Source organism: Aotus nancymaae, unplaced genomic scaffold (genome assembly GCF_030222135.1).
Source record: "Aotus nancymaae isolate 86718 unplaced genomic scaffold, 86718_ANA_hifiasm-v0.15.2.pri h1tg000041l, whole genome shotgun sequence".
Taxonomy (NCBI): domain Eukaryota; kingdom Metazoa; phylum Chordata; class Mammalia; order Primates; family Aotidae; genus Aotus; species Aotus nancymaae.
The window spans coordinates 37,162,164-37,187,889 of record NW_026988455.1 but is presented as its reverse complement, the minus strand read 5'-3'; the positions used below and the strand labels follow the sequence as shown (position 1 = coordinate 37,187,889).

The 25,726-nt window shown below is 37.3% G+C and overlaps 1 protein-coding gene across 3 annotated transcripts in view; it reads left to right on the top strand.

The window, feature by feature from the left end:
- PCSK5 (proprotein convertase subtilisin/kexin type 5) overlaps positions 1 to 25,726 on the top strand; it is a 472,843-nt gene that overhangs the window by 167,984 nt on the left and 279,133 nt on the right. For all 3 annotated transcript variants that reach the window (XM_064361641.1, XM_064361640.1, XM_021669251.2), the window contains exons 6-7: positions 2,759 to 2,847; positions 7,417 to 7,589. In XM_064361641.1, coding sequence (XP_064217711.1) covers positions 2,759 to 2,847; positions 7,417 to 7,589 — 262 coding nt within the window. The remainder of the gene's footprint in view (positions 1 to 2,758; positions 2,848 to 7,416; positions 7,590 to 25,726) is intronic.

Below are 25,726 nucleotides of genomic sequence, written 5' to 3'. Positions count from 1 at the left end.
GGGATTGCTGGATAATATGCTAGATCTGTTTTTAGGTTTCTGAGGAGCCTCCCTACTGTTTCCTGTGGTGGCCACACCAGTTTACATTCCCAGCAGCAGTATTCTCTTCTCCCTGCATTCTCACCAGCATTTGTTCTTCTCTGTCTTTTTGATAATAGTCCTCTTAACTGGGGTAAGATATCTCATTGTGGTTCTGATTTGCATTTACCAGGTAATTAGTCATGTTAAACATTTTTTTCACATACACTTAGGCCAATTATATGTCTTCTTTTGTGAAATCATTTGCCCATTTTTAAATTGGATTACTTGGCTTTTTGCTATGAGTTACTTATACGTTCTGTTTATTAATCCCTGGTAAGACAGAGAGTTTGCAGATATTTTCTCTTGTTATGTGAGTTGTCTTTTTACTCTGTTAATAGTTTCCTTTGCTGTGGAGAAGGTTTTTTAGCTTTGTCTAATCCCATTTGTCTATTTTTGCTTTTGTTGCCTGGGCTCTTGAGGTGTTACCCAAAAAAATCTCTGCCCAGACCAGTGTCCCAAAGCATTTTTTCAATATTTTCTTCTAGTAGTTTCATAGTTTCAGGTCTTACATTTTAATTTGATTTCCATATAAAGTAAGAGGTGGGGGCATGTAGTTTCATCCTTTTATATTTGGAAATCCAGATTTCCCAGCATTATGTATTGAGGAGCCTATTTTTTCCTCAATATCTGTTCTTGACATCTTTGTCAAAAGTGAGTTGGCTGTATATGCATAGATTGATTTCTTTGTTCTCTATTCTGTTCTTTTGGACTGTGTGTCTGTTTCTATGCTAGTACCATGCTGTTTGGGTTACTACAACTTTAGTGCATTTTAAATTCTGGTAGTGTGATTCTTCCAGCTTTGTTATTTTGCTTGGGATTGTTTTGGCTATTTGAAATCTTTTGTGGTTTCATATGAATTTTAGAATTTTTTTTTCTATTTCTGTGAAGAATGTCATCGGTATTTTGATAGGGACTGCATTGAATCTGTAGATTGCTTTGGGTAGTATGGACATTTTAACAATATTAAGTCTTTCAGTCCAGGAGCATGGAACAGCTTTTCATTTGTTTGTGTTCTCTTCAGTTTCTTTGATCTGTTTTTTTATAGTTTTCATTGTGTAGTAATTGTTTCGATTGTGCAGCTTTTATGAGTTTTGGTTATATTACTTTTGTGTGCTGTTAACAACTTGACAACATATTCTGTACTCTTTGATACAGTAATTCTACTTCTAGGAATTTGTCCCAAGGCATAAAGTGCTATCTGTACTCAAGATTGTTCCTCGTATCCTTGTTAATATTAGTGAATAACTGAGCAAAGTTCCAGAAAAAGAGGACTTGTTAAAAAGCTTATGGTATGTGTAAATATAGACAGATACACTCACATACACAGAGATATTATTTATATGTATACAATTTAAGGAATTATGCAGGACATGAATAACTATTAAAGTAATATATAGATTAATATTTATATAGAAAGATATGCATGATATTACTAAGTGATAAAAGCAGTATGTATCCCTTTTATATAAACTTGCATGTGTACCTATCAGTTGTAAGGAGCAACTTGTTTATAGTTGCACAGGCAGTAGTGGTCTGAGGCAGCTGTGCTGTAAAATTAAAAGCACTGAAATGGATTGGGGTGCTTGAGTTTTACTCGTTGTTTTGCTAACTGTGCTCCTCTTGACATATCTTTTCATATCTCTGGTCCTCCTGGATGCCTTCCTCTCTAAAAATGAGGAAAGGAATGGGCATTTCACTTTATTAGCAGTGACAGATACACCATAATGCCTGTCACATCACTCTTCTGCAGGCGTGGTAGACGTTGGAGGTCAGTCTTAGCGTACTTTCTCTGGGCTCACTCATGTTCTAGAATTCTTCTCAGCACACAGTTTTAGGCCACCGTTTCTAAGTAAATTGTGCTTTATACAGAACACTGCTGTCCTTGAAAGAAGATCTTAGATAGTCTTTCAGCTAAAAGATTTCTCTAATCTAAGTACAAAATTATTGTGACAAGAACTAACAGAGAATGCTTTTCAATAAATAATTTTTTAATTTTCTAGCATCCACATTTTTTTTAAAAAAGTAAAAAGGTAAAAACAAACAAGTGAAATAAGTGTTGATAACATTTTATTAAATAAAATATTTTAACATGTAGCTGGTATAAAACAATGATTAATAAAATATTTTGTCTTTTCATTTTTGCATACAAAATCTTTGAAATCCAGTGTTTATTTGAAGCACATCCCATTTCAGCTGATAAATTGTTATTGGAAATATTTGATCTGTATTTAAATTTACAGTTTAAAAAGCAGATTCTCATACCCATCTTAAGTTTTCTAATAATTGAATTGAGTGTTCTTATGCTTAAATAAAAATAAAAATTGAGATATCATATTTCAAGTATCTAGTAGCACATATATTCAGTGACCATATGCAGATCAGTAGAAGTTTGGGGGATACAAAACTTTTTCTAACTTTAACCCATCAAAGAGATTTTCCAGTTGGGAAAGCAAGATATCAAAAAATAAGCATGTCAAGAATATAACCCCATACAATATAATTAAGTGCTAGAAGTTTGCCATGGACAGACAAAGTGCTACTTGGGAAGGAAGTTCCAGAAACACCACAGCTGGGTACTTTCTTCACCACTCGGAAGTCTGAGTAGTGGCAGTGATGTGTTGACTTTGTGAGAATGGAGTGTCTTACTTTAGAAAGTGTGTGTGTGTTCTGCCTGCAGGCACGGGACTCGCTGTGCTGGTGAAGTGGCAGCGGCTGCAAACAACTCGCACTGCACAGTCGGAATTGCTTTCAACGCCAGGATCGGAGGTATGGGAAACAAACTTACGTGCATATAGAAATGTGCCAGTTAAAAAAATCTGGAGACCGGTGGCTCACACCTGTAATCCCAGCACTTTGGGAGGCCGAGGCGGGTGGATCACAAGGTCAAGAGATCGAGACCATCCTGGTCCACATGGTGAAACCCCGTCTCTACTAAAAATACAAAAAATTAGCTGGGCATGGTGGTGCGTGCCTGTAATCCCAGCTACTCGGGAGGCTGAGGCAGGAGAATTGCCTGAACCCAGGAGGCGGAGGTTGCGGTGAGCTGAGATCGCGCCATTGCACTCCAGCCTGGGTAACAAGAGCGAAACTCCGTCTCAAAAAAAAAAAAAAAAAAAAATCTGGAGACAACAGATGCTGAAGAGGATGTGGAGAAATAGGAATACTTTTACACTGTTGCTGGGAGTGTAAATTAGTTCAACCATTGTGGAAGACAGTGTGGTGATTCCTCAAGTATCGGGAAAATGTGGCATATATACACCATGGAATACTCTACAGCCGTAAAAAAACGATGAGTTTGTGTGCTTTGTAGGGACATGGATGAACCTGGAAACCATCATTCTCAGTAAACTGACACAAGAACAGAAAATCAAACACCACATGTTCTCACTCATTGGCGGATGTTCAACAATGAGAACACATGGACACAGGGAGGGGAGCATCACACACTGGGGTCTGTTGCGGGGGAGGGATAACATGGGGAGAAATGCCAGATATAGGTGACAGGGTTGGAGACAGCAAACCACATTGCCATGTATGTACCTATGCAACAATCCTGCATGATCTCCACATGTACCCCAGAACCTAAAGTACAATAAAATATATTTTAAAAAATTAAAAAAAAATTTTTTTAAAAGAGGGCCAGTTAGCTCTTTGGCTGACAGGCTTTCAGAATCCTTTTTAAATGGAGGTGAAATGGTTGGGCATATCTTTATGTAATAGTGTTTAACTATTGCTGGCCCCAACATGACCATGTTAGCACGCTCTGCTAAATATATTTAGTTAAAGACTTCTGAAGCAGTAACCCTAAAATATTGTAAACAGTTTTCTTTTAAACAGACTTGAAAAAATGTCATCTAGTAGTGAAGATGGGGGTCCATTGACATCTGTACCAAAATGCCACAATTGGTGCCTGGGTCAGAAAGAACTGATAACATAAACATTAGGCCATAATATCTCTATGGAAAGAAGCATTTTGTAATTGTCTTAAAGTAGAAAATCTTGGTTTTGTTTGTTTTTGTTTTCTGTAGGCTTAGACTTTTAAAAGTTTCCTTTAATTGTAATTAAAATGATAAATGGCAAAAATATCCTTTTGTAATCCCATAATGCAGTGATACTGTTTCCATGAATGATTCAGATTGTATCTATACACAGGCACATATATGTGCGAACTCAATTATACATATACTTACTATAAGGAGCCAGCCAAAGCAGTGTAAATTTAAGCATTGATAAAAGCAAATTCTTAACTTTCCCACTTGTAATCATCTTTGTAAGCAACAGCCTGGTGCCACAGCCACACACACATAGGAAGAAGACATTGTCATAGATTTTATGAATCCTCATGATTTTATCATTATACCTGAAGGTGTTCTCTAGGGGTCTCCTATGGGTGTCGTAAGATAAATGAAGCTCCTGGAACTAGGTTGACCTCCTTATTGCCAACGCACTATTTGTTTTCAAGTGGGAAAGAGTGTTGGAACTAAAAAACAAAAATGGCAATTCTTTCTAGGATAGGAATATAAATATATAGTTTCCCTAACATGAGATATTTAAGGTATACAATAATAGAAATAAGGCTTTCTGAAACTACCTTGAATTTCAGTCCATAGTACATTGCCTCTTTCTTTCCTTTTTCTCTCCCTGAATTCTTAGGAGTATGATTGTTTGTTAAGCAGTAATTAATTAGCAGGGAGCATCTGCTATTTATTAAGTGCAATGCATATGAAAGAGCTAAAGAAAAGAGGCAAAGAAAAAATTCTCCATTCCCTGAAGAATGATAAGCATTCTGGAGGCCCCTCATCGTCCCAAGAGAGATCAGAGGCTGCCAGGTCAGCCCTTATGGTCCACGATATAGTTTCTCGCATACACAGACACACAGCCCCAGGTTCTCATCATTACTCTCCAGCACAAACTCAGAAATCTTAATAATTTTGAAAGAATGAGGGGATGAACTTGTGAACTCACAGATAAACCAATGACCTAGCTTACAGAACCGTATTTTTTAAAAGAAGAATGTATGGCAATGACTCAAAAATGTTCTAAAACAAGAACATTCCGAATAATAAATTTAACCCCAGACCCAAGGCATGAAGGCTTAGAGTTAAATGAGGAAAAAGAAGCAGCGTTTTATCTTTAAACTTGACAAAGTAAAATAATTCTTTTTCATGAAATTTCTGTTAGAAAATTAACATCATCCTCTTAGTATGATTTACAAGCATTTTTCTGTGAACGTCACATCAATTGCATGACATTGACATAGAAACTGAATTCAGGTGTTATATCCTACTGTTATGTTGGCATTTAGAACACTAGAGGCCTTATTTGTGGCAATTACTGTGTTTATTTCAGACCTCATTGTACCAATGACATAGTTTCATTTTATGCTTTTCACAAAAGCATAAAAGAGGATGGAGTAGTTCATCTGTCTTTGCTAAAAAAAGACATGCAGATGAATTTTGAGTGTTCGAATTGAATGAAAACAAACCAGTGGTTACTCAGCACGCAGTACATCAAGAACATCATGTAGGATTTTTCATTTACACAAAACAAACCATTGACAAACTTTCCAATTTTCATTGCAAATTTTTTTTTTTTTTTGAGACGGAGTCTCGCTCTTGTTACCCAGCCTGGAGTGCAATGGCGCGATCTCGGCTCACCGCAACCTCCGCCTCCTGGGTTCAGGCAATTCTCCTGCCTCAGCCTCCTGAGTAGCTGGGATTACAGGCACGCGCCACCGTGCCCAGCTAATTTTTTTTTTTTTTTATATTAATAGAGACGGGGTTTCACAATGTTGACCGGGATGGTCTCGATCTCTCGAACTCGTGATCCACCCGCCTCGGCCTCCCAAAGTGCTGGGATTACAGGCTTGAGCCACCGCGCCCGGCCTCATTGCAAAATTTTTATTGGAACTTGCTCATAGCCTTCATTCTCCACCTCTCCTGTTAACACACATCTCCATTAAAAATTCAAAAGTGTAGAAGAAAGAGAGTTGAGAGACATTAACCAAATACAACGTCTTTAGAGATACGTGGGGCGGAATGGAATGTTGGCTAGATGTTAGATGACAATGGGGACTTATTTCCCTATTTCTTGTAAAAAAAAATTTAAAGGATGAAGGATCATATCTGTCATGGAATTCAAAATAGTTTAACCTAGTATTTATATTTTTGGATTAAGAAAATGAGACAAAATGTTAACCGTTATGGAGTAGTGAATACATATTTATGTTCACTCTTCATTCTTTCTATTTTTGTTTGCAAGTTTAATAGTTAAAAGTTAAACATTATTAATGCACAAAGAAGATATAGTTTCCTCAAGAATATTTTTATTTCTACCAGTATTCCCACCTCAATCCACATAGACTCTATCTAAAGCTGTTTGATTCGGGGTTTTATTACTTAATCCCCATTTGTTGGTAACCAATAAAAACTTAAAATCCTACTGATGACAAGCTTTTCCTAAGGATTAAATCTGGCCTGTAAAAATATAATTTTTAAATGATACAGTGTTTCAGTGATGGTATTTAGTTTAAGCTGAAGGATAGATATGTTTACTTAACAATTAGATGTTTGGTTGTGGTTGTTTTTGTGAGCCTCCAAAATAAAAGGAAAAATGGAAAGCCTGACATTTTCATAGAATTTATTTCTGAATATCTTAGTGTCTCTTTTTGCAAAATAGGGTTAATAGTAAATTCCTATCTGTTTGATAGAAATATACTTAAATGAAGATTAATAACTAAACATTGCTAAAACCCTTTGAGAATTCTTTGAAATGTTACATCCACAGAAGTTATTCTCATTTATTATTTGACGTAAATAACTTAGCAAAAAAAGAAGTATTAAGTTTACATCAATCTATGATTAGGGGCTAAAATTAAATATGGAGGACACAAGACCATTCTACCTTGGCAGCTTTCCAAATAGTATATGACTGCTAAGGTTAGATAGAATGTTTTATAGCAATTATGAACACAAGTTATTCAATGAAGAGCTTAAGGAAGATGAATTGCTTGAAGATCTCTTTGTCAAGTACTCATGCAAGAGAAGGAAGAGAAGGTAGAGACTGTGGCAGCTGTTATAAGAACTGGAACCTTAGAAAAAGCAAATGATGAATAAAAAAAAATTTTTAATTTTGCTCTTTTACATGCAATGTGACATCCTTTCTCCCCAAGATACTGCCTGCAAAGTATACATTATCCTTTTGCTGGGGGAAGATATGCTCACTTAAGTGTTGATTAAAAATGTATTATTTGCCCTGAGAATCCTACAGCTCTGTTATTTGAGTGTTGTGGAGTGAAGCCCCTGTAATGAGCTAGTTCTCCTTTCTGTGTTGAAGGAGTGCGAATGCTGGACGGAGATGTCACGGACATGGTTGAAGCAAAATCAGTTAGTTTCAACCCCCAGCACGTTCACATTTACAGCGCCAGCTGGGGCCCAGATGATGATGGCAAGACTGTGGATGGACCAGCCCCCCTCACCCGGCAAGCCTTTGAAAACGGCGTTAGAATGGTAGGTTTTAAAAGCATGGAGGCTTATACTGTGTGGATGGGTGATGATTCTCATACAAAGAATCTATGGGTTTCTAGCCGCGGTCTAGAGACTTGGACGGAGCTTTCAGGCTGAGCCAGCAGTAGGCTAATGGAAAGAGGTGGTGAACATTTGGGATTGTGAGTTATTCTGTTCTGCCAATGAACTAAGAGCTAGAGAGTTTCTTCTGAAAAGAACAGAGGTATATTACAGTGCTTAAATTCTTTCAAAAGAAATACATTAATACATTAATCTTGCATTCGGAGAAATAAATTCTTAGGACTGTGAAACTGAGTGAAGGTATTTAACACTCTCCAGGTAGTGTTAATAGATACCCCTCGGGGCATGTCCCTTTTTTAAGTAGTTTCCCTAGTCTCTCTCACCTCTGACACAGGACAGTATTATTTGTGTTCTAGTTCCCGATCTCTACAACCAAGTTGTAGAGATAATGCATTGTTATTTTCCTTAATTATACCAAAAAATTGACCACTCTCCCCCCAAAAACTTACCATATAATCTAATGTAATAAAATGTCTATTTCAAATTGTAGATCTTAAGAAATCCTGTCTAATTGAAATTAAATTTCGAATATAAGGATACTAATCTTTGTAATCATGAAAGGAGGAGAGCGCCACCAGAAGTAGTGTCTTTTTCTTATTCCTGAATAGACCTTTGGGTGATTTAAAGCATACATTTAGTCTTGTTCCTTTAAGGCCATTATTAATCTGGCCTAGCCTCCTCCTTGCTCCGCCTTTCTTTTACTCCTTATAATGCAGACGTGCTGCACCCCTGTCCATCAGCACAGACGGCTTTCCTTGTTCTTCCTGCATAGCTCCGTGCCCCATCCCCAAGTCCTGCCACTGTAAGCCAAATGCTGTTTGACCATCAAGCCCCAGCTAGAAAAAGTTTACTTCTTCCCAGAAGCCTTCTCACTGCCCAAACTAGAATTAAATACAAGCAGCCCCTACCTATGCTTTGTATTCTTACTGTTGTTACATAGAGTTCTTATCATATTGTGTTTGATATCAGAGTGAGTTCTGAGTCTGTCTTCCTTACTAAGTTGCAAGTTCCTAGAGAGCTGAACTTGTGCCCTACACATCTCTATGGGCTTTGCAAAACCTAGACAGTGCATTGAATTCTATTGAGTATTCAATAAAAGTTGTTGAATCAAATTTAATTTACTAAAAATGATGCTAACCGCAGGGTGGTTAAATATCTAGCTCAGATATTTACAGTGGAATGCACTGTTGATTAATAGAATGTTGCCGCTGGAGGAAAAATAATAATGATTTCCCACATCTTTGTGGGATTTTGTTAGGGTTTTAATAGAAGACTGAGCTAAGCTCTCTTCTAATTATTCTGAAATAGACTCGAGGAGAAAATTATATGCTGATTTTGTAGGTAGTTCCTAGCTGAATGATAGTTCAGGTTTGGTTAAGACATTCACTTTTTTAGCTGTGTCAGTTTTCAACTCCCTATATTAGAGGCTTTTAAACCATAGGATAAGGTTTTAACTCATTGTCTACAAGTTTCTTTCAAGGTACCTAACAGCAAATGAATATATTCTGTGTAATCTGGTGATTTCATGACTGAAGCCATGGACTAAAAATTGCTGTTATCTCTCTCTATGTTGTCAGTAGAATGATCATTCAAACTAAGTAAACCAAGCTTTGTTCATATTTAATCATGAAATTGTATGTTTATGACTCTTATAATGAAGAACAATCTGGGCTTTCTCATTAATCTAAAGATACTTAAATTAGTAATACACATAATTTCATGAATGAGAATATATATATATATAAAGAATGCCCCATATTCAATAGCTAGTTTTACTGACAGGCTAGTAGGTGTGTCATTGAATCAGAAGACATGAACCAACAATTTTCAAATTTATTTTTGTTGGGGAATCTTTCATTCGGTGGAAATCTTAACTGGCAGCTTAGTGTGTAAAAAATTTAAAATGTGGTGCTTTGGTTAAAAGAAGAGGAAAAAGGGTTGAGATTAGAAATAAAATCATCTGAGAAAATTATTCAAATACATAGGAAGGTTATATTTAGAAATAATTTGGAGGAAATTTACTTTATACTCATTATTTATTATGAAAGTAACCTATGCCTATTGTAACAGATTATACACAAATGAGTATACAGATGAACTTAATAATAGATTTCTCCACCCAACTGGGTAACTGCTGTTAAGAGTATAGGCTACACATTTCCATGCTCTTGTGCATATGAACCTGCAAACAGGGATTATATACTTCCACACATTACTATTTGCACCTAACGGTCTACCATGGGCATCCTTCCAGGGCAACCCCTAAGAATAGAACTCATTTATTTTATTTGTTTCAGATTTTTTAGAGTATACCATAATTAATTCAACATTCCATTGAAAATGTTTCAAGGTTTTACTTAGGGAAAAAGGGGAATTCAGTTTTAAATCAAACCATTTGCGTTTAGAGTGGAGGTAGTAACAAAAGAAATAACTATCAATAAGAATAAATTGTTTTTTGGTTCAAAGCACTACACATCTAAATATGGAAAAACAGTGGTGATGCATTTAAATGTGACGAAGTCAACAAGATACTGTTTTCGGGTGTTTAATATAAACGGGCTTTCAGGTTAGGCTAGGATTGAGCCCAATATTTGCCATTTACTTCTCTCTAACCTTGTATGGATCAAATCACCTCTCTGCTTCCATTATCTCATATAAGTTAGGGCACTAACAGTGTTCACAGAGATGTAATAAGTGTGAAATGAGATGATAATGCATATAAAGCAACTAATATAATACCTGAAATATAAACGCATTTATTTTTCGGAGAAAAGATTATGTCCTTCTACAAAACTTTAAATTTTTCCTCAGCCCATCATCCTTCTCTCCTATACTATTTCCACATTACAGAGTTCCAGATGATTCCATTAAGTTACCTTTTGGGGTAGATTAAAAATAATATGATGCAGGCCAGGTGCAGCAGTTCACACCTGTAATCCCAGCACTTTGGGAGGCCAAGGAGGGTGGATCACCGAAGGTCAGGAGTTGGAGACCAGCCTGGCCAACATGGCAAAACCCCATCTCTACTACTAAAAATACAAAAATTAGCAAAGCGTGGTTGCAGGCACCTGTAATCTCAACTATTCGGGAGGCTGAGGCAGGAGAATCACTTGAGAGGATGCAGTGAGCCGAGATTGCACCACTGCACTTCAGCCTGGGTGACAGAATGAGACTCTGTCTCAATAAAAAATAATAGTATGATGCAAGTCAACATAGCCTTCCTGAGCTCTGTAGTGTCATTTATTTTGTTCTTTCTATGTCTGTACACACCTTCAATTTCACTTGCCTTTAAAAGCATATCTTCAATTTCAGTGAAATAACCTCTGGATATATAAATTCTGTCTAGTTATCCATGTTTGTAGCCCTGCATTTTGTTTGTATTTTCCCAAAGGATGTTTCTCTAAATATCTATTAATGTATAATTTAATATTTTAAGCAGTATATTTCTCTTTCCCAGATTAAAGAAATCTTTACTTTGTTTTGAGGCATCAAGTGAGACAGTAAACTTTATATTTGATAGTATTCTCATTTATATTTTTGTATCATACACATTGTCAAAGACAAAGAAAATAATTGAATAAAAACTTAATGCAATATTAGATTATAGGGTACAACAAAGAAATACATAAGTGATTTACTGGCTGAATTAAGAAATGAAGAAATAAATAACTGATAAAATAATTCCTTCAGTTAGCTAGCTGAAAACCTGCACAGCAGCCTACCATCACTCTGGCCTATTGGGGTTTTAACCACGTCACCTACAAAAGTGTAAGAACTGGAATTTATTTATTCATGATATTAAATTTAGTGAGGTCCCACTTTCTATGTACTGTAGATAAAAGGGTGAAAAAGACATCTGCATTTTATATGTAATACATAAAAGTTCCTACATTCTAGAAACAAGACAGGAAACAAGGATAGAAACAATCAAGACTACTTCAGCTGAGGATAAGTGTATGAATGAAAGTAAACTGATTTCTGCTGAAGGAAAGCACAACTGCCTTAGTTAGGGAGGACAGAACATCCTCTTTAAGGAGGTGATATTTGAACAGAGACATAAATGATAACAAGCCAGTCATATTAAGAACTGTAATATACAGAAGGAACAGAAAGAGCAAAGAACCCCAGGTAGGGAAAGATTTAGATGTATTTCCAGAACACAGTACTAATTTAGGTGTTGGGAGCAAGGTGGAACAGAAAAAGGGCAGAGGGAGATGTGTTGGAGGGGAAGGCGGGGGCCAGCTCAGCAGGGCTTTCTAAATCATGGCAGGCGTGTTCTGTTACAGGAAGCCATGAGAGGCTTTAAACAGAGTTGTGGCCTGACCTTATGCAATTTTAAAAGATCACTGCTGTGTAAACAGTAACTGTATGTGGGGTGACAGATGAAGAGGCAAGACTGGAAGATTGAAGTGGTCCGGGAGAATGCTGAACCAGGGTAGCAGCAGCATCAAAGACCACAGAAAAGATGAGGCACCAGTAGAGAAGCCTAAGTCTCAAGAGAGATTTTCACAGAGGAAATAAATAGATTTTGCTCAGGGAGTCCAAGTATTGATTGCATCCATTCTTTCTGCAAGCTATTCAAAAAATGTAGCAAATATTGAATTCCAAAATGTTTCCTGTTTGTTTACTGTAAGATAAAAATTTGGCTCAAAGAATGTAATACTGTTTTCAAAGACTTTAACAAAATCAGAATTGATTCAATTTACAGCCCTTTTAGATTAATGTGACAAAATTATATTAGAGAAACTATGTTAAACAAACTGTGTCACAGTTGACAACTTGCTCTTTCTCCTAAGGAATGTATTTTATTTGATGCTAAGTAGCTATAAAATTAAGTGCAAGAGTTAGAGTTATATAATTTGAGCTGCATACAATTCATAATAATAGCAACATGAACATTTAACATTTTGTCCAGTTTATTATACTATAGTCATCTTCTAGGCCTTAAAATAAATGATCACATTTCATCTTCATGATAATCTCAAAAGATAGGTACTGTTCTTTCTCTTTTTTTTTTTTTTTTTTTTTTTTTTGAGACAGAATCTCGTGTCGCCAGGTGCCAGGCTGGAGTGTAGTGGCACAATCTCTGCTCACTGCAACTTCCACCTCCTGGGTTCAAGCAATTCTCCTGCCTCAGCCTCCCGAGTAGCTGGGACTACAGGCATGCACCAACACGCCCAGCTGATTTTTTTATTTTAGTAGATGGGGTTTCCCTATGTTGGCCAGGATGGTCTCGATCTCTTGACCTTGTGATCCGCCTGCCTTGGCCTCCCAAAGTGCTGGGATTACAGGTGTGAGCCACTGCACCAGGCCGGTACTGTTCTTTCTAATTTGTAGAGAGGGAAAACAGAAATTCAGCATAGCTAAATAAGACAAAACATAGGCTTCAAAGAAATCTGGTAAACTCTGTTACATGTTGTTGTTTCTATTTTATTTGGCACATCTGACCTTCCACCTTCATCTGTGACCACATACTCTAGCTTCTCTTCTGTTACTGTGGTAAATTAATTGTTAATCTTCTACCTAAGCCCACCTCCTCCATTTGTTCACTGGACCCCATCCCATGTTGCCCCATCAAAGACCTGCCTCAAAAAATTATTTTATCATCAAAATTTCTCTCTCAACTCTGTTATTACCATTAATATACGTTTGTACTGTTCATCCTCCTGTCTTAAAGGAACAAGAGGAGACTCCCTCTTTGGTCTTTTTAAAAAATAGTTTCAACTTTATTTTAGATTCAGGAGTACTTGTGCAGGTTTGCTACAGGGGTGAATTGTGTGATGCTGAGGCTTACCAGGTAGTGAGTATAGTACCAAGCAGATGATGGTTTTTCAACCCATCCACCCCTTCCTCTCTCCTTTCCCCATTCCTATAATTATGTTCATGAGTACCCAGTGTTTAGCTCCCACTCATAAGGGAGAACATGCAGTATTTATTTTCTGTCCCTGTGTTAATTTCCTTAGGATAATGTCCTCCAGCTGCATCCATGTTGCTGCAAAGGATATGGTTTCATTCTTTTTCATGACTGTGTAGTATTCCATGGTGTATGTACACCACATTTCCTTTATCCAATCCACCATTGATTGGGCACCTAGGTTGATTCTATGTCTTTGCTATTGTGACTAGTGCTGCAATGAACATAAGAGTGCTTGTGTCTTTTTCGTAGAACAATTTATTTGCTTTGGGGTATATGCCCAATAATGGAATTGCTGGGCTGATCAGTAGCTCTGTTTTAAGTTCTTTGAGAAATCTCCAGCCTGCTGTCCACAGATGGTATCCCATTGTGGTTTTGATTTGCATTTCTCTAATTATTAGTGATATGGAGAATTTTTTCATGTTTGTTGTCTGCATGTATGTCTTCTGTTGAGAAGTGTCTGTTCATGTCTTTTGCACATTGCTTAATCGGATTGTTTTTTGCTTGTTGAATTATTTAAGTTCCTTATAGATTCTGGATACTAGACTTTGTTGGATGTGTACTTTGTGAGTATTTTCTCCCATTCTAAGATTATCTGTTTATTGATAGTTTCTTTTGCTGTGCAGGAGCTTCTTAGTTTAATTAAATCCAACTTGTCAACTTTTGTTTCTGTTACAGTTGCTTTTGAGAACTTGGTCTCAAATTATCTCCCAAGGCCCATATCCACAATGGCATTTCCTAGATTTTCCTCTAGAATTCTTATAGTTTGACTTCTTACATTAAAATGTTTAATCCATCCTGAGTTAATTTTTGTATATGGTGAATGGTAGGGGTCCAGTTTCATTCTTCTGTATAAGGCTAGCCAGTTATCCCAGCACCATTTATTGAATAAGGAGCCCTTTCTCTGTTGCTGTTTTTTGGTCGAATTTTTTGAAAATCAGATTGCTGTAGATATGCGGCTTTATTTCTTGATACTATTGTTATGTTCTGTTGGTCTACATGTCTGTTTCTGTACCAATACTATGCTGTTTTGGTTACTATAGCCTTTTAGTACAGTTTTATATCAAGAAATGTAAGCCTCTGGCTTTGTTCTTTTTGCTTAGGATCACTTTGGCCATTTGGACTCTTTTTTTGGTTCCATGTGAATTTTTGAATAGTTTTTACTAGTTCTGTGAAAGAAATGACATTGGTAATTTGATAGGAAAAGCATTAATTGAAAGATTTCTCTGGGCATTATGGCTGCTTTAACAATATTGATTCTTCAAATTCATGAGCATAAAATGCTTTTTCCATTTGTTTGTGTCATCTTTGATTTCTTTTAGCAGTGTTTTCTAATTCTTCTTGTAGACATCTTTCACCTCCTTGTTTAGACGTAGCCTTAGGTATTTATTATGTGTCTGTGGCTACTGTGGGTGGATTGCATTTTTTTTTTAATTGAGGTGAAATTCACTCTGTCACCCATGCTGGAGTACAGTCACATAATCTCAGTTCACTGAAACCTCTGCCTCCTGGGTTCAAGTGATTCTCCTGCCTTAGCCTCCCAAGTAGCTGGGACTACAGGTGTGTACGACCATGCCCAGCTAATTTTTGTATTTTCAGTAGAGATGGTGTTTCATGTTGGCCAGGCTGGTCTCAAACTCCTAACCTCAGGTGATCCATCCACTTTGGCCTCCCAAATTGCTGGGATTACAGTTGCGTGGTGGTGGATTGCATTTTTTATTTGGTTCTCAACTTGAACATTATTGATATATAGAAATGCTGCTGATTTTCATACATTGATTTTATATCTTGGAACTTCACTGAAGTTGTTTATCAGTTTCAGGAGTCTTTCGGTGGAGTCTTTAGAGGATTTTCCAGGTATAGAATCATATCATTAGCAAAGAGAAATAGTTTGACTTCTTTTCCTATTTAGATGCCTTTTACTTCTTTGTCTTGTCTGATTGCTCTGGCAAGGACTTCCATTACAGTATTGAATAGGAGTGGTTAAAGTGGGCATCCCTGTCTTGTTCCATTTCTCAAGGGGAATGGTTCCAGCTTCTGACTGTTCGGTATGATATTGGCTGTGAGTTTGTCATAGATGGCTCTCATTATTTTGAGGTAAGTTCCTTTGATGCCTAGTCTGTTGAGGGTTTTTATCATGAAGGGTTGTTGGATTATATTGAAATCTTTTTCTGTCTCTGTTGAGTTAATCATGTAGTCTTTGCTTTTAATTATGTTTATGTGGTAAATCACATTTATTGATTTGCATACACTGAACCAGCCTTGCATCCCAACTTGATCATGGTGTATTAGCTTTGATGTGTTGGCAGATTCGGTTTATCTCCTCCCTAACACTGCCTCAATTCTCCTTTTTTCCCTTTGGAATGAAATTCCCTGAAGCCATTGTCCCTACTTGCCATCCTCCAACTTTCTGATTTTGTTATCTCTTGGAGCCACTGCTTCATGACTCCGCCCATGCAATCCACTGAAGCTGCTTTTGTCAAGGTCACAGTGACCTCTGTATACAAAACCCACTGCTTCTCTGAGCTCTTATCTAACTTGTTTTTTAAAAAGGCTTCCTCGTTTCCCCTATAAACAATATAACACACACATACTCCAGCCCTTCAGAATCCCTTCTTTGCAATTATTGTACCTCTTTCTATTGATTATTTCTACTTATCTAATTATCTCTTTAATGCTTGTTCTACTGTATCCCAAATACCCACAACAGTATCTGATACTCAGCAGGGGTTTAGTGAAGAAAGGATGAATGAACTAATGAATGTATGGATGATTTCCATGCCAATTTGCTGCAGGTACTGAACTAATTTACTTAAGGATCACACTGGCATTGTTTTTGCTTAATATTCTAGAAATAAGTTATAAACATACATGGTATAGTATGGTAGTTAAAGTACCCAGACCTTGGATTTGGAAATATGAATTCCAGTACTTTTGTATCATGTTCAAGTTAATTAGCCTCTCTGAGGATCATTTTGCTTCTCTATTAAAATGGAGCTAAATATTAGTAAATGCTTTATAGTAATGTTTGAGGATTATATGATTAATTCCTGTAAAATATTCAGCGGAGCTCCTATAACAATGTAAAGTCTCTAAATATGTTATGAATCTTTATTATTATTATTATTTAAAATGGGCAGAGGTAATAAAAACAAAATACTGATTAATCATGCAAAATATAAAAATTTTTATTGTTCTAAATCTCATGTTGCTGAATAATCCTTATAGAAGGTAATTATATAATCTTGAGATTATTATAAACAAATGGCCTATAGAAGTGGGAAAAATATCTAATATAATATTTTCTAAAGCATATGGCAGAAACCACTAATTTAATAAAATACTAGGCAAAGGGGTTGGGGGTAGAACGATTTTACTGTCAAGTATACTTAAGAAACACCACTTATTATATGCTCCTTTTGAAGATTTAAAAGCATATTAAGGCCAGGTACAGTGGCTCATACCTGTAATCCCAGCACTTTAGGAGGCTGAGGCAGGTGGATTGCCTGAGGTCAGGAGTTCGAGACCAGCCTGGCCAACATGGTGAAACCCTGTCTCTACTAAAAATACAAAAGTTAGCTGGGTGTGGTGGCGGGCGCTTGTAGTCCCAGGTACTCGGGAGGCTGAGGCAGGAGAATGGCTTGAACCCAGGAGGCGGAGGTTGCAGTGAGCCAAGATCACGCCTTTAGATTCTAGCCTGGGTGACAAGAGCAGAAACTCTGTTAGGAAAAACAAAACCAAACCAGCATATTCAGGGCTCTGAGAAGTCCTGTAGTAAAAAGATGCATTTAACCAAGATTCTCAACTTTAACTACATAGAAGCTTTTCTTTTTATTACTTTTTTGGATTGCTTTTAAATTTAATTTTATTTTAAAATTTGCAAAATTACTTTGTGAAATTCACCTAAAGTCATTAGGCCTCTAGAGTCAGAAAATGGAACTAGAAATAATATTAGTGGTTAATTCTATCAACATTTGTGTGTTCCCTCACTTGTTGAAAGCACTCCCATTTACCCAGTCTCCCTTTCTAAAACCTGAGATTTCTCTCATTCCTCATGCTAGTCATCTAGTAAGTCTTGCATGTACTGTTTCCTAAAACCTTATGAAATTCGTTGTCTTGTTCTCACAGTTAGAAACAACATCTCTCATACAGACTTCCACAGTAGCATACCTCCCAACCTTCCCAGCTTCAGCTTCGACTTTCAATTCTGCCTGAATACTGCAGTCAGTGAAGTATTTTCATATGCAAATCTTGTCATTTTTTTCCTCTTTAAAACTCATCACTGCTCCTTATGACTGACAAGGAACATCCTAGGCTTCTTAGTAGAGCATGTAGGTTCTCTCGAAGGTTCTTTCTCAGTTTTGCCAGGGTCTCAGAATTGAAAATTTACATGTCATCTCAGGAAAGCACAGTTTAAAAGTTTGTCTCATTCAGACTTACGTAGCTGCATTTACCATGGTGAGCCTTTGTCTCGGCTCCTCGGCGTGAATGGCATAGCATTCTCTCAGGGAACTTTCTTGGCTTCATTTTCCCAGTCAGTCCTAAATAGGAAAATGATTTTCTAATACAAGTGAGTGAATTGACAACGTTTGAGCTGTAGATGACCCCAGGTTTTGTGTCAGAATAAGAAGCTAAGACCCTAAAGTTTTCTATGATTGGTTCTTTCTTCATTCATTTATTCCTGGTTGCACTGAGGAGACATTCACTGAGGGGTTATAATATTCAAGGCACTTTTCTAGATGGTAGGGAAAGATTAATAGCACTCAGCCGTTGTCTTTGGGGAGCTCACTGTATAATGATGAATAAATGTTCTAAATAAAGTGCAAGCCAAACTCCCATAGTCCCTTCAGTTTACAGAATCTGGTAAGCTAGGGCAGAATAAACAGCCCACGATAAGAATACTTACTGTAGCACAGTCTACGTGCCTTGGAATCATCTTTTTTGCCCCACTTGGATTATTAAACTTTAATAACACTTGGTGCAATCTATACTCATCAGCAGGTGTCTAATACTGATGTCATTTCACAACTTCCTGACAAGTGTGTTTAGTAACATTTTTTTAGAAAATGAAAAATAACTTAAAATGGAATCTTTTTCATAATCAGAAAAGCCTATTTAAGGTTACCTGTATTCCCATTATTATTTTACTCAAGAAATATTTTTTAAGGCTGGGTGCAGTGGCTCACGCCTGTTATAACAGCACTCTGGGAGGCTGAGGTGAGTGGATCACTTGAGGTCAGGAGTTTTAGACCAGCCTGGCCTACGTGGTAGAACCCCATCTCTACTAAAAATACAAAAATTAGCCAGGCGTGGTGGTACACGTCTGTACCACTGAATAGCCAGCTATTCAGGAGGCTGAGGCAGGGGAGGCACTTGAACCCGGGAGGCAGATGTTTCAGTGAGCTGAGATTGGGCCACTGAACTCCAGCCTGGGCAACAGAGCGAGACTCTATCTCAAAAAAAAAAAAAAAAAGAAAGAAATATTCTTAAGTACCGACTATATGCCAAGCACTGGTTTGGCATTTACCTTAGTCTTTTTATCTGGAGAAATCATGCAGGGTTTTTTTGTAGATATTTTAGGAGCGCAGCTTATAGGGTTTGTTTTATCATTTTATCTACAAGTATACTTTGAGCTTCTTCAGCTTTAGTAATGTCAATTAAAGCTTTCCAATGAATTCTACCAGAACAGAGCCATTGTCTAGGATGCTCAAGAAGAGTCAGTGCAATCAGGATCATTGGCCCTTTCTCTCTCTGTTGAAACTGTGGACCTCATCCCATCCTCACTCTATTGTATTTAGGGGTCCAGATGGAAACCAAGACATCTGATAGACATCTATTGGCATCTATTGACATCTATTGACTGTCTAGTCTCTTAGGAAGACTCTGATTACTATTTTCCCTTCCCATTATCAGTTGCCTTTTCAATTCACCAGATTTTAAAACTGATGGGATGTGTGGAGTGTATGCTAAAAGCAAAGATTGCTTGTATATACACACAAGTGAACATACACATATTTCCCCACCCTTAAAGGCATATGTTCACCAGGAGGGGAGAGAAGAGGTATAATGATCTTATATAATAAAGCAATAATAATAATCATAATAAACTTAACCAGTTCCATCCAGGAGGGATATGTTTTTGTCTGATATGCACTCAGCTGTAGCAGGATTGGTACCAGTTTGCATTTTAATAAATGACAGATTGCTGTTAACCTGGTTGGCAAATGTAAAACTTTGGAATAATATATAGCTAGGCAGAAAGAGAAGGAGCTTATTTAAAAATTGGTTCCACTTAATGAAAATTGACTTTAACTGGGATTTGCTTTAGAAGTTCTCCCTCCAGATTTAACTACATCCTGATGGAATTCTGTGTATTTAGAACATTAACAAAGCTAAGACATGGTTTGCTGAATGTGCCCAATATAATATCCATTTTGGAAACAAAGAAATGTGTGTTTTTCATAAATACATGTGTGGTTTCACATTATTTAATTGCACAAAGTTATCTGACATCCAAGAATCAAATTTAGGTTACTATATTAATGTGAACTGTTGTGCATTTTTATGGAGAGGAACACAAATCTATTCTAAACTTGTGAGGTGCAATTTTAAATTTTTATTACCATCTTGTTTTCAATTTTAGTTTACAGGTCCATTAGTAACTGTGTGGGCAGTTTAAACCAACTTTTGAAATCCTATTCTAAATCCCTCTGTTAGACTGTTCTGCTCCTAGATTGACCAGTTATCAACAACAGTCCTCTGTTCTGTTGGTTTGGCTTGTTCTGTTTATAGTCACTGCTGGGCTACCTGGGAGGGAAGAACCCCTCCTCACAAGATTCAAAATCATATAGGGATTAGATTAGGTCAAGTTCAGGTCTGTCCTAATCTTTAATTGCTATCATTCTAAACATAGATTTGAGAAAGTTGATGGGGAGAAAAGACAGATCAGTTTTCTTCAACATGACATGGCAGTAATGGGAAAAGAAAAACCACTTTGTAATAAACAAGGGCCCATTGAACTCACTTGATAATATCAAGTGATTTTAAAGTATATATGGCTTAGACAGCAGATTTGTTTTTCCACTTCACCTGAGCTTGCATTCCTCACCTCATGTTTGATGAAGACAGTCAAACCTAATAGTTACCTGTGAACATTAATATAATTATAACGCCTATAGCTAGTTGAAGTAGTCATGGGCATGAGCCTCACAGGAACACTCAGCTTATTGATTTGTCAACTGAGTCTTGGCAAAGTAAGGCAACATGGCGAGTAAGAAGCATGACCGTGGCACTTTTTGCTACCATGCTCCATGCAATAGACATTCCTGTCGAGTGGGTCACGTGGGCCCAGCTGTTCACAGTCAGCTCCCAGTCAACTGTAGCTGAACTGTGGTCACAAAAGTGAGCACTACAACAAAGATCTCTCTCTTCTCTGAGTTCCTGGAGAACTGATCATCCAGGCAACTGATTTGGCATCTCCCTGAACCCCACTGTGTGGTCTGTTCTCTTCCTCTTCATCCTTGGATGAGGCCTGCAATGGTATGGAGAGTCCCTCTCCTGCCCGGTTTGGTTACTGTCTAGCTATTTCACCTGAGACAAATTATCGGAGCTTCTGTTTCCCAGAGAAAAGGCTATGATAGGACTTGCTTTACAGAGCGATGGCGAGGGCTGAATGATACTGCACATGTGATGTGTCCAGTCCTGTAGTGGGTTTCTTTTCAAAGAAAGGGCCACATTGAATGGATCTTTAAGGATCCCCAAATAGTCATTACAGAGTCTTGTAAATAATGCGAGCCTGATAACACCTGTAATTTTCTCTAAAGCGTAATTTGTTTTAATTAAGACAGGATTGTGTTCATGGGTAGGAAATGGAGAGGGCTGACCTTCTCTATTTCAGAAATTCTAAACTCTATTTAGAGTTACTCTGTGGTGTAAGATCGAGATGATTACTTCATATCATAGAGGCGTGTGACACAGTTCAGGCCCCATGCTGGGCTCTTGACGACAGTAGCTTACCCTTGCAGACTTGAGCTGGCACTTGGAATCACTTCACAGTGAGAAATTTCATAAACTAGAGCTAACTTAGAGAAGAGTATGAACTTTACATTATTGCTGGAGTATTCTATCCTCTTTTCCAAATGCGTGTCGAAATATTTACAGTAAGTTCCTTTCATACCTCTGTCGATAATAAATGTGTTGATTCTCTATGAAAGGAATTTTTCACATTTTACCTCTTCCATATACATTTAAGGGTGATATACATTTCTGAGCATTTTAACATTGGTAATCCATGTTAATATTGGAAATGTCCTTCTCAGTTTCATAAACCTGGCTTTCCTGAAAGGCTGAGCATGGTTTTGCCTTGACTCTGGGATGAACCAAGTTGTAAAAAGTTTTGGCAGGTGTGAGAATAGCTTTCCTTCTCCCAAAAACGGGGATGCTGAGATGGTGGATGTACCCAGAACAGCTGTGTTGGTGCGAGTCATTATTGATTGTAGTTATTTCAGAAAGCATATGAGATGTACATTTATTTTCTTAGCTGCTTGGAGTGAGGAATTGAGAAACCTAGTCTGCCTGCCCCTCTTTCCAGCCAGTGTGAGATGGCCCCACACAATGGGAAAACAGCTTGTATAGGGGCTCAAAGCGTGGAGGATGCAGGAGTGACCAGAATGAATCACCTCGGTCTTGCTGAGGCATCTGTGAATCAGATGAGATGAGGGCTGAGAAAAAAACAGAACTGACAATATCAGTTGACCACAGATGGACTATTAAAGCAGATAATTATTTGGGAATTTTTGATTGGCAGATGAGATAAAGCAGAAGGGAAGGTGGTGGTGGTGGTGGTGGTTGTTGTTTTTTTTTCTTTCAATTTTCTCGAACCCACTACTGTTAAGCATGTTTTCCTAAACAAGTTGTTAAGTATTTTTAGGAACACCTAGTGTCAGTACTAGTCAGGGGAAATCAGCGTTGGATGAGGCAAGACTGGGAGCATTCTGGTCCCATCCCTGCCTCTAACTGGCTCTGGTAACTTCATTTCCTTAGTCTCCTAGTGTAGGAATGTAGAATTATACTGAATGAACCTTTTATGTGTCCAACTTTACATAATATCCACAGGACATTATTCAGCTCCAAAATTTTATTATTTGAAGTTCCTGAATGTACAGAATATCTAAAGGTTAATCGAAATAGAATTCTTTGTATGCCAGCATATTTATTTCCATTGGTAAACTCACCCAGTTTTCATTTCTTCACAGATATTCTAATCTTTCTCCATGTAAGATTGTTTTTCTTCTTCTAGTTATGCTGTAAAAGTACAGTAAAAGAAATCTACACGATATTGATATTGTTGTCAGGAGCCAAGGATCACACCAACTTGTACACTGTCGTGATAAAGTTAAAAAGCTGTGTTAAGTGTGTAAGCTCTCAGTGTCAATCAACCCTTAGGAAGAAAGGGCATCTCTGATAAGGAGATTGAATCTACTAAGCCTTTAGTGAGTTGATGCTCTACCAAAGTTATATTCTAGTAGATATGGTGGATAAGTAACTCATTTTTTTTCTTTCTATTCACACAATAAACATAAAATTAGCTAATTATAGACAACCTGAGTGTAGGCAAGTTCTGTATTTGCAGCACTGATTCATTGTCCTTGACACTTGTCTTTGACCACCTTATTCACCATTTCCTAGTGTCACTTTAGAAAACTGACCTGAAGTCCCTCAATTCAATGCAACATGCTGTCTGTTTGTAGAGTAGGACTTTAACAATATCATGAAAAGACCCTAAAAGTAGCTTATAAGTGGCATTTAAAATTTTGTCATTTGCAGCTGATCGTGTCATTATTGGGCTCTCTCTTTTTTTGAAAGTGAAGTTGACTGCGTTTGATAAGCTCAGGAAGCATCTAAAATGGATTTTCGTTTGTGAATGGTAAAACTAATGTGATTGCTAATAACTGCATCTGATAATTTCAGTGCATCATTAAAAAGTCAAAAGAACATAAAAAATATATTGGCTTAGTGACCTGTTGTGTACACAGAAAATCATAATACAGACTACCTGGTATGGGGTTGAAAAGATAGATTGGTGAGGTTGAGATAGGAAGTGAAGTCACACCACATGAGAAATGGCAAGAAGACAGAAATGAGCAGAAATAGGTTACTATTCACAAAGGCCTTCTTTGCTCCAATTTTCTCACTAGAGAAATAGAAAATAACTGCATTTGTATTTCTCACCTCTCTTATCAGCCATCCTTTGAGTGTTTAAGTAGCATAGAATGTGAATGATGAAGATCCTCTTGTACAGTGTTCTTTGGAAGCCAGTCTGCGGATGTTTAGACAGCGCTTCCTCGGAGTCTCTCTTGGGCTGCATGGGCAGGGCTGGCAGCTGACAGGCTAAAACAGGTGCATAAAGATGGAGACCAGTAGCAGGGCCAGGAACTGGGCTGCGAGAAGCACTGGACGTCAGCAGGTGCTGGTAGAGGGCACTCACTGGTTGTTGGCTGGTTGCTGAGATCAGCTTTAGGGAGCTGTTGCTTTCCATTGGTAAGCATTTTCAATTCTGGAATTTTTGCTTGGAAACAAGCGGAATTAATGAACTGTTTACTCAAATCACCAAATAAAGCATAATTAATGACAATTTGTTTTAAAATACGTATAATAGTATATGTCTCTGTTTACCTTAGTTATTCTGAGAGCACAATCATGAATTATTCTAAGTGTAGAAGCAGAACAAGAGAAACCTAGATACTCTCTACATTGGACAAAACTCATATTGTCTCATTCAAGTTACTTGCGGGTTTTCTGAGGGGCTGGACCACCTTATTCCCTGAGTCTAACTCAATTCCATATAATTAATTTTCCTAACCTCAGCTCCATTTTACTTGGATGAACTGATTGAAAAAACAAGTCTGGGGCTCAAGTAAGCTCTTATCCCATAGATGTCTTAATACACATTTACCATGACTACATTATCTCTGTGCATCACAAAGAACACTTTTTCCCATCAAGTTATACCAGTTTAGTCTGTTTCTAACAATAGGATAAATGTTATCAAAATGTTATTTAAATTGCTTAAAGAAGCAATATGTTTTAGAATTCTGGAACAAATGTTTTGTGTGAGTGCCACAAAAAACAATAGTTTTTAAAGGGGGTTTTGGTGGTGTTTGTGAGGTTTTTTAATTCTGGTGTTTTGTTTTGTTCATCTTTATGTTTCTAGATGAATCTGTTTCTTTCAATGAACCCTCTTCTATAAAGCAACAAAATTTATTTCAGAAATGCTAGTCAGAATGTCCTTGAGCTTTAAAAATAGGAACAGTTCTTTATTTCTTAGATACTAAGTAATTAGTAGTAAGTGTCCTTTTCTCTCTCCAACTTCTTCCCTTTATCCCTGAATGTCCCTTGATCCAGGGAATATGGAGGATGGAATAACCACGGCATATGGAAGAACTTACAGAGACAACTGTGCTCTTTTCTTCCCGAGAGGAGGAGTATCAAAAAAGATGGGGAGAGGAATGGCAAGGGGCTTTGATAAGCTGGGTATTGAGGCGGTGCTTGGAAGACATCACGATTGAAGTGCCGAAGTTGTTTTATTGTGTCTCTTCAAGTCGGCATATACAGATCCAGAGGTTCTGATCAGACCCAAGGTCTTGACCTCTTGTCTCTACCACGTCCAGTTATATGATACTGGGCCCATTACTTAATGTTATCAGTTTTCTAATCTGGAGCAATCCATTTAATACTGTCTGCTTTGCTGGCGTTGCTCTAAATTTTGCTCTAAATTAATAATGTGTGAAAGCTTCTAGCACAGAATCTAGCCACGTATTAATATATATTATATCTTACTCCTTTTTAAATGACAAGAAACGTGTATCAATTATTCAAAGCCTTCTAAAAATACTAAGCAATATAGGAGAAGAAAGTAATACTAAAATATCAAATAAAACCTAACTGCACTGACTAAAAAGTAATCACACTATTTTAAAGAAAGAAATTTAGTTTCATCATACGCTAATGTTCTCAAAACGTGGCTCGGAATGTATGATTTAATTGGTAATCCAGCATAAGGTGACCTTTTCTGACCACCTGAGCCACAGGAAATCCAATTCTTTTCTGTCCTTTAATAATAATGCCTATAGGGTAATACAAATTG